General features: G+C 43.9%; 1 protein-coding gene across 1 annotated transcript in view; it reads left to right on the forward strand.

Moving 5' to 3' along the window:
• Positions 1–1262: 1262 nt before the first annotated feature.
• The window catches only part of Ercc6l (ERCC excision repair 6 like, spindle assembly checkpoint helicase), a 23686-nt gene continuing 15043 nt past the window's right edge, over positions 1263–9905 (forward strand). Inside the window, exon 1 of the mRNA XM_008855557.2 lies at positions 1263–1372. Within this exon, the coding sequence (XP_008853779.2) occupies positions 1305–1372 (68 nt within the window). The 5' untranslated portion in view covers positions 1263–1304. The remainder of the gene's footprint in view (positions 1373–9905) is intronic.

Genomic DNA, 9905 nt, shown 5'->3' on the forward strand with positions numbered 1-9905 from the left:
ACAATGTCCATGTGCTTACAGTATGTTTTTAGTTTTAGTGTTTTGAGTTTTGATGGCCTTAAACTCATCATAACCCTGCCTCAGCCTCCAGAGTGCTGAGATTCCAGATGTGAACCACCACATCCTGGCTTTTTTGCCAGAATAATTTTTGTTGGCTCGCAATGTCCTTATTTACCACTCATTCATTTTTCCCTAAGGCCTGAACTTTGCTTTTGAAAATGACTGGAACTTCTGAAGAAGTGGTGACTACATTATTCTGTTTATTTATTTATTTGCTTATTTACTTACTTACTTGTCTTTTTGAGGCAGGGTCTCCCTGCAGCCCCAGCTGGCCTGGACTCACTATGTAGACCAGGCTGGCCTCAGTCTCACAGAGCTCTGCCTGCCTCTGCCTCCAGAGTGCCTGAATTAAATCTGTGTGCTACCATGGCCAGCTTGTTTATTTTTACAGTACTAAGGAGCCTAGAGCCGCACACATGCTAGGTAAGAGCTCTGCTATGGAGGTATATCCCCAGCCCTCTTCATTTTTTTGAGACTGCTAAGCTGCTCAGGTTGGCCTTGAACTTTCTCTACAGCTCAGGCAGATCTTGAATTCGCAACCCTTTTGCGTCAGTATTGAAGATGCTGGGGTTCTTGGCCTGTGACACCAAGTCTGGGTACAATTCATTTCTTAAATGAGAGCTTTGGTATCTTTGGGCTTTTTGAGACCGTCTCCCTATGATCCCAGGCTGCGCTGGATCTTGAGATCCTCCTGCGTGTGCCTCCTAAACACTGGGATTACACGTGTGTATCACCACGACCGGCTTTGGCTTTATCCACGAAAACCTTTCTTCAATGTGACTTTAAGTCGCTGGACTTTACCAAGGCGTTTGAATTCAAAGTACGTTCAGTGACAAGCAGGGAAACGAGCAATGGAGACTTCCACGGCCCTATACAATGAGATTTTTATCCTCCACTCACAAGGATAGCAGAGGCACACGCGAGTTTACTCACTCAGCGCCTTCCCTTCCCCCTCACCCACACTGTCAATCACCTCTGCTCGGTCTGGATAGGACCAAAAACTCACACAGGAAGACTCAGCACTACCCAAGGCGCTAGCAAATGTAGCCACTTAGCTCCAGTGCGGGTAGACTGAGGAGCAAGACCTTCCTGGGCGGGGCTTAGGAAATAGCGCTCGCGGATTGGCTATCCCCAAAGTCGGCGGTCAGTTCTGCCCCCATCGTACGCTCACCGAGCATGCGTAGCGTGAGAGCGCGCGAAATTCAAGCAGCAGTGGCTATTTTCGGAATACGTTTCGTACTACCATGGAGGTTTCCCATGGTTTGGCGGAAATGGAGACTTTGAACCCTCATCAGGCTGCGAGTTATCTGAGGTATGCCGGAACCTCCGGGCGAGTCTAATTCATAGTCCCTGGCCCGGGTCTGGGATGAGATGGCTCCCACATTGCCCTAGGAACCGACTCTGGGTATCGACAAGATTTCGAACTTGGGGAACCCCGGATGCCCTCCCACTTAGGCCAGATAACTCTTCAGTATGAGCCAGAATTTCAACTAACTAAAAAATATAAATAAATATAAAATCAAATAAATATAAATCAAGCAATCAACTAACTAATCAAACTCTTCTTGAGTTCCAGGCCAACCATCAGGCCCGGGCGGAAGAGAGCAGTAGAAATGGCCCCAATGTTCATAATCTGGTAGTGAAAACAGACCCGAGAAAGAAATACTATAGATAGTGTTTGATAATTGCTGCAGGTTGTTTAATGTGCAGCCCAGAGTGTTGACATAAAGAGTGGCTGACTATAAGGGTCGGTGAGCAAAGGGAAGACTTCGCCAGAGAAGGAACAGTTAAGCTATGAGTATGAATAAGCATTCTCCAGATGGCTGAGTGTGGGGAGGGGCATAGTAATGTGGGGATAAGCATTTATTTTTTTTTCTTTTGGTCTTTCTGAACCAGGGTCTCCCTGTAGCCCCAGCTGACCTGAAACTCACTATGTAGAACCCACAGAGATCGCTGCCTGCCTCTGTCTCCGGAGTGCTGGGACTAAAGTCCTGTGCCCCCATGCCTGGTTATAGTTTTAATTTTTATCTCCCTGCTCATTAGTGTTTATTTTCCACATCATTTTGTGTGCTTGTTTGCCATTTGTATATTTTGTTCCCCAACAGAGAAATGTCTGTATAAGTCCTTTGATTGTATTTTATATTAGTTGACTTGTAGGGGTTTTTGTTTTTGTTTTGCTGTTATGAGACAGATCTTTGCTACATTTGCTCAGATTGCTCTCAGACTCTCCCAGTATCCAGAGTGCTGAGATCACAGGCATGCAGCACCATGGCCCACTGAATTCTGTCAGTGGTGGCAGTAGACACAGCCTCACACAGCCATCAGCAACTCCAGGCATTCCTCCTGAGGGACCCTCCTCTCTGGTAAAGCTGGAAACAAAGAATTTCAAGGCAAGCCAGAGTGAAACAAAGTTAGTGAGTAAATATTTAGACCTGGAGTCATATAAGAAAAGGACAGCACATAGCCTCAGGACAGGAGTGTGGGCAGCCCGAGCAAGCTGGACCTAGGTGTCTCCATGGTGACCTGTATTTGTACTCCCCTACTTAAATTTCTCAAATCATGTCATTTCCAACAAAGTTTAAAGGTTAAACAAAGCTTAACATTTAAAGTTTAAGAAATTAAGTAAAAATATATGAGTTGCTTTACTTATTTTTCTTGTATATGGAATTCTAAGGTGGTTTTATGAGGTGTGTTTAGATTTAGGGATGAAAGGCATGCTAATATGGTAAAACTAAGGTTACAAACATTCTGGTCTTAGGTATGCATGGTTCATTTCTTACCTTTCAACATCCTTGTTTGAAATATCTGTAGAAAAACACATTCTCTCTATAGGCAGTTTTGGCTTTATCAATTGTGTTAAAGTTTCTTGACTCTTAGACAGAAAGGGCTGACTAGATCTTAGGGTGAAGGACTGCTTTCTCTTCCCATGTCCCCTTAATTTTTCCTGTCTTCCTGTCCTGCCTCATTTTTTTTGGTGATGGTGGGGGGGACATACAGGGTGTCACTATGTAGCCCTGGCTGGCCTGGACTTAAACTTTGTAGACCAGGCTGGCCTCTGCCTCCCAAGTGCTGGGATTAAAGGTATGTACCATGCCTCAGTTCCTTGTATCTGAATATTAACTCATCAGATTTGCAAATATTTTCTCCAATTGTAGGGGTCGTCTTTTATCTTTAAAATTTTTTAAATTACACTTATTTGTGTGTATGTTTGTAGATGTGTGTACCATAGCATGAGTGTGGAGGCCAGAGGACAACTTGTGGAACTTGTGGGGAGTCAGTTTTCTCTTTCCACTATATGGATTTTGGGGCTTGAAATCACCTTGTCAGGCTTGGCAGCAAGTACCTTTACCCACTGAGCCATCTCATTAGCTTGCCTTTTTTCTCTTTATAAAAAATTAGCTGGACATGGTGGAGCACACCTTAATTCCAGTACTCAGGAGGCAGAGGCAGGTGGATCTCTGTAGTTCAAGGCTAGCCTGGTCTACATAGTGAGTTCCAGGCCAGCTGGGGCTACAAAAAAGGACCCAAAAATGATTGTGTAGGTTGTCTTTTTACTCTGTTAAGTCACTTAATATACAGAAGATTTTATTTACTTTTTATTCTTGCATTTATTTAAGTTACAAAGCAGCCTGGTTTCCTAAAACAATTAAAATAGTAGATTATTTGTAGGGCCTAGGACCACCACCCCCCAGGATACTCACCCCCCACTGGAGTAGGCCAGTGAAAGGAAGCCCTTTATTCTGCAGGCATCAGTAAGGCCAGGAATAAAGGACTTCTTGCCAGGCATGGTGACACACACCATTTGTACCAGCTTTTGGGAGGCAGAAGCAGGTAGATCGCTCTGAGTTCCAGGCCAGCCTGGTCTATATAGGAAGACCCTGTCTCAGACAAGCAAACAGCAAAAAAGGATTTTTCTGTAAGTGAAGTTGTCAGGATCAGAAATATGGAGATATGGACTCCCATAATTTTTTTGTTTTTGTTGTTTCTGAGACACAGTCTCCCTGTAGCCCCAGTTCTTACCTGGAACTTGTTAGGTAGACTGAGCTGACTTTGAACTCACTGATAGCCTCTTTTGCCCCTGCCTCTTAAGAGCTGAGATTAAAATTAAAGGTGAATGCCACCATGCCTGGCTCCTGGTTTTTTTTTTAATACTTTATTTTTTTATTATTTTTATTTTATGTGTATGAGTGTATTGCCTGCATGTATGTGACTGCACTCATGTCGTGCAATACCATGGAGGTCAGAAGAGGGCGTCGGATTCCCCTGTAACTGGAGTTACGGACAGTTGTGAGCTGCCATGTGGGTGCTGGGAATTGAACCTGGGTCCTCTGCAAGAGTACCCAGTGCTCTTAACCACTGAGTCGCCTCTCCAGCTCCGTGGCTCCTGTTTTTTGTTGTTATTGTTGCTTTGTAGTTAACATATATTATGTGAAAGGGGAACTTGTTGGAGGATTGGATATTGCTAAAGAACTGAAAGACAATGATGAATTGCTGCCTATGCCCAGAGGAGAAAGTTAATGTTGAGTATGGTGCCCAGTTATGCAATAAATATTTAATTACAGTGGAACAGTTCATGATCTGATCTGCAGAAGCGGACTAGGAATAGAAAAATGATTCTTTTTAAAAAATTTTAGGGGCTGGAGAGATGGCTCAGCAGTTAAGAGCACTGACTGCTCTTGCAGAGGACTCAGGTTCAGTTCCCAGCACCCACATGGCAGCTAGCAACCATCTATAACTCCAGTTCCGAGGTTGTCTGACGCCCTCTCCTGGCTTCCACAAGCATTGCATGACACAGGTGCACTAAACATACATACAGGCAAAACACTCATAAGATAAAATTTAAAAATAAAATAAAAATTTTAAGTTACATTTCTTTCTTTGCAGGGGTGGGGTGGGGGTGCGGCAAGCCATGGTGAGCTTGTAGAGATCAGAGGACAACTTGCAGGAGTCCACTCTTTCCTTCTACCATGTATGTGGGTCCCAGGGATGAAATTCAGGTTAGGTTTGGCAGCAAGTGCCTTTATTTTACCCGCTGAGTTGTCTCCTCAGCCTGAAAAATGCTTCTTTTTTTAAAAAAAAATATTTGTTACTTTTATTTTATGTGTATGAGTGTATTGCCTGCATGTGTGTTAAGTGCACCTGTGTCATGTAGTGCCTGCAGAGGTCAGAAGAAGGCAACGGATCCCCTGGAACTGGTGTTATGGACAGTTGTTAGCCACCATGTGGATGCTGGGATTCGAGCCTGGGTCTTCTGCAAGAGCAGCCAGTGATCTCAACCATTGAGCAATCTCTTCAGTCCACTGAAAAATGCTTCTTATCCAGTTAGACTTTGTGTTTTTTACAAGATTGTACTACATAAATGTATGTTACATTTTTCCCACCCAGAGTGGGATGTAATAAATATTTTCAAATTCAATTTTAAAATTAGCATATATTAAGTATACAAAGAAAACGGTTTCATTATGACAGTTCTTTCCAGTCATGTATCTAATATACTTTGATCGTATTCATCCCCCCTCTTGATTGTGTGTGTGCATGTGGGTGTACATGTGTGTGCAGGTGCATGTGTACATTTGTGTGTTTGAATGTGGAGACCTGAAGTCAGTCACTGGTGTTGGAGTTCAGGAGCTGTGCAGCTTGTTTTTTTGTTTCATTTTGAGACGGGATCTCTCACTGGCCTGCTGCTTGCCCATTAGGCTGGGCTGGCTGGCCAGTGAGCCCCAGGTTTTGCCTATCACCACCTCCCAGTACTGGGCTTAACAAGCATGTCCACCAAGTCCCCCCCCACACCTTTTTACTGTGGGTTCTGGGCATCAAGCTTAGGTTCTCAGTCTTGTGCAGCAAGGACTTTACTGACTGAGCTATCTCCCCAGTTCCCCATTTACCTCCTTTTTTGAGAAACAGGCTCACTATGTAGCTCCAGCTGGCCCAGAACTCGTTATGTAGACCAGGCTGGCCTCAAACTCACAGAGTTCTGCCTGCCTCTGCCTCCCAAGTGCTGGAATTAAAGCTTGTGCCACCATAGCCAGCTCCATTATCCTTTCTTACCCCTCTCCCCACTTTGCACACATTTTCTGTGTGACACATCTTTGCCTTCTGTCTCATACAGTGACTCTGTGTCATTCATGCTGTTGCTTGGCAGTGACCAACCACTACCTCCTTTTGTCTACCTTCTCATTCTGCTCAAGGTGCCCATTTGGAACTCTACCGTGCCTCTATTTTTCTCCCTCTGTCACCCACTGCCTCTCTGACACTCACTCACTCAGTCTGCTCCTCTTTGCTGCCCTTCATGTCTCTGCCATACATTTGCTCTCTGCCATTTCACCCATTTTTCATCTCTCTATCATCCCCCTGCTTCCCTCTTGCTCCATCAGCCACTTTATTGTCCATCCCACTGCCTGCCATTTGTTCTCTTTCTTTTTCCCATGCTTCTCCTGTCACCCACACCCTCATTGCCCACTCTTTTTCTCCCTGTCACTGTATTGTTCTGCCTCTAATAAGCAGATAGGGACCATACAGTATAGTAAAGAAGAAGTTGTCATTGAAAATGACAAATTAGGCTGAAATTTTATTTCTACGCTTAAATTCTTATAAAATATCTTTCTAAAAATGTCCCACATTAAGCCAAAGCCACATTATTCAACTAAAAACACTTCTTTTCTTTTTTGTTTTCTGGGATATGGTCTCATGTAATCCAGGCTGGCCTCAAATTTACTATGTAGACAAGTATGAACTTCAAAGATTGTCCTGCCTCTGCCTCCCAAGTACTGGAATTACAGACATGTGCTACCACACCTGACTTCAAAGTAAAAGTACTTGCGACGTGATAAATTCTTCTTTAGTTGTAAAAATTTCCCATTACTTTGTTTTTAACAGTTGGTAATATTCTGTATATAGGTCACATTTTAAGCATTTTAAAGACATTAAATAATACAATATTTTAAAGGTATAATCATAACTATAAAGTGAAGAGACTTAACAAGAAGATCAAATATTCTTCATAAACAAGATGGGGCAACTGAATAACACAACATATCATTAATCTTGAACAATTTGCTAAAAAACATCTCCCAAATTTATTGTTAAAAATAAAACAATCTGGGCCTGGAGAGATGGCTCAGTGGTTAAGAGCACTGGCTGCTCTTGCAGAGGACCCAGGTTTGAATCCCAGCACCCCATGGTGGCTAACAACTGCTCATAACTCCAGTTCCAGGAGACCCAGTTCCCCTTTCTGGTCTCAAAAAGACAAAAATAATAATACCAAAATAAAATATTAAAAATAAAACTATAAAAAATAAAAAAAATTCTTAGGCTGGGTATGGTGCTGCATTCCTTTAATCCTAGCACTTGGGAGGCAGAGGTAGGCGGATCTCTGTGAGTTCAAGGCCAGCCTGGTCTACATAGTGAGTTTCAGGCCAACTGGGGCTACAGGGAGACCCTGTCTCAAAAAGACCAAAAAAAAAAAAAAAAGGCAATCTTCTCATTAAAAAATGAGACTTGGACTGGCAAGATGGCACAACAGGTAAAGGCACTTGCTACTAAGCCTGGTGGCTTTAGTTCAATCTCTGGAACCCACATGACTGAAGGAGAGAATCAACTCCTGTAAGTTGTCCTTTGACCGGCACACATATGCTGTGGTATATACAAACACAAAATAAATAAATGTAAAATAATATTTCAAGAGACCAGAGAAATAGCTCAGCAGTTAAGAGCACTGGCTGCTCTTGCAGAGGACCTAGACTTGGTTCCCAGCAACCACATAGTAGCTAATAACCCTCCATAACTCTAGTTCCAAGGGATCCAACACCCTCTTCTGGCCTCTGTGGGCATTGCACAGCATGAGCGCACCTACTTACATGCAGGCAAAACACTCATACACATAAAATAAAAATAAAGCTTGATATGGTGGCACATGCCTTTAATCCCAGCACTTGGGATGCAGAGGCAGGTGGATCTCTGTGAGTTCAAGGCCAGCCTGGCATAGTGAGTTCCAGGACAGCTGGGGCTACAGGGAGACCCTGTCTCAAAAAGACCAAAACAAAAACAAAAAACAAAACTCTACTCCTGTGACACACATCTATACTCTGAGTACTGGGTAGGCAGAGACAGGAGGATTACTTAAAATTTTAGGCCAGCTTGGTCTATATAGGTAGTTCCAGGCCAGCCAGGGTTACATTGTGAGACCATGTATAACAAAACAAAATAAAAGAAGGGCTGGGGATGTTGCTTGATTGATAGAGTAGTTGCCTGGCATGAATAAGGCCCTGGATTCAATACTGCCCTCTGCACCTCATAAAACCAGGAGTGGTGGTGCATGCCTAGCACTTGGAACATAGAGATAGGATCAGAGGTTCAGAGTCATCCTCCCCTACATAGCAAGTTGAGACCACCCTGGTCTATGTAAGATTCTGTCTCAAAACAAAGAGAAAAAGAAAATAAAACCCAGCAACCATACTCCTTCACTCAAGTTTCCTTGTTTGAATAGAAAATCACTGTTTTCTGTAGAATATTGTCTATAGGATCAGGCCACAGAAAAAGTCTGCAGTATCCAAAAGTCGTTTGACTAAAGCAAAGAGTTTTCTTGAAACTTGGAAGGAGTCAGTCAGCACTGCATGCTTGAAGGCATTTTTCAGTGTACTCCTGCCCTGCAAGAGGTTGCTGCCCGCCCAGTGCACCAAGCAGCCGGGCATCTTGCAGGCGTCCTGTGTGCAGCAAATCCTGTGGAAGCTCTGCTTCCTGAGAGAACTCTTTGATTTTCCTTTCTTAGATTTAGATTTAGATTTTCCTTTCTGTATGTCTCTGGCTGGCCGGGAATTTGATATGTAGACCAAACTGGTTTCAAACTTGTAGTAATTGGCTTGCCTCTGCCTCCCCAGTGTTGGGATTACAGGTATGCACCACCATGCTTGGAGACCTCATTCTTTCCACACTGGTCCAGGAAGATACAGCAGTCGTGCTGCTGGCTATGAGGGCCAAGAATTTTTATTAGAATTTGAAAGACTTAATAAACAGGGGCAGGTGTGGGTCACACTTGTAATTGTAGCATTCAGAAGCCTGAGGCAGGAGAATTCCGCATGCCTGAGGACAGCATGTGCTAGTGCACAGTGAGTTCCAGGCTAGCCAGAGCTATATAACAAGACCATCATTGGTTACATACCTCATTTCCCATTCATTAATGGACTTCAGGAGCTGGTCTCCTGGTAGAAGGTGCAGATTATCCTGAGCCCAGGACAGCCTCCTGGGTCATTTAGACTTTCTTGACTCTGGTATGGATGTCATTCCCATGTACCTTGGCTGGAAGTTTCAGGAGAGCCCCTTCCTCTGCCAATGTCCCTCCAGCACCCTCTACTGAAAAGCTTGCATTGTGCTCACTGTAGAGGAAGGATGTTCTCTTGCTGTCCCCTCTCCACTGTCACTGCCTTCTCTTTGCCTCCTCTAGTTCACTGTGTCATCACTCACCCTCCTGTGTTTCTGTTACCCCTCTCACTCTGGCCCATGTGTTCGTTGTGTTGTCCACCCTTGCTCTTTATCACCTGGTTTGCTCTACTGCTCATCCTCCCATTTTTTAAAAAATATTTTTATTTATTGTTTTTAATTTGTGTGTGTGCGTGTATTGCCTGCATGTAAGTCAGTGCACCCATGTCGTGCAATGCCCGCGGAGGTCAGAACAGGCTGTCGGATCCCCTGGAACTGGAGTTACAGACAGTTGTTAGCTGCCATGTGGGTGCTGGGATACGAACCCGGGTCTTCTGCAAGAACAACCAGTTTTCTTAATGACTGAGCGGTGTCTCCAGCCCCCTCTTTTTTTTTTTTTTTCTTTTGATGCCCGCCCACTTTCTCTGTGT

The sequence above is a fragment of the Nannospalax galili genome, unplaced genomic scaffold, assembly GCF_000622305.1.
Source record: "Nannospalax galili isolate Female #2095 unplaced genomic scaffold, S.galili_v1.0 scaffold747, whole genome shotgun sequence".
Lineage (NCBI taxonomy): Eukaryota > Metazoa > Chordata > Mammalia > Rodentia > Spalacidae > Nannospalax > Nannospalax galili.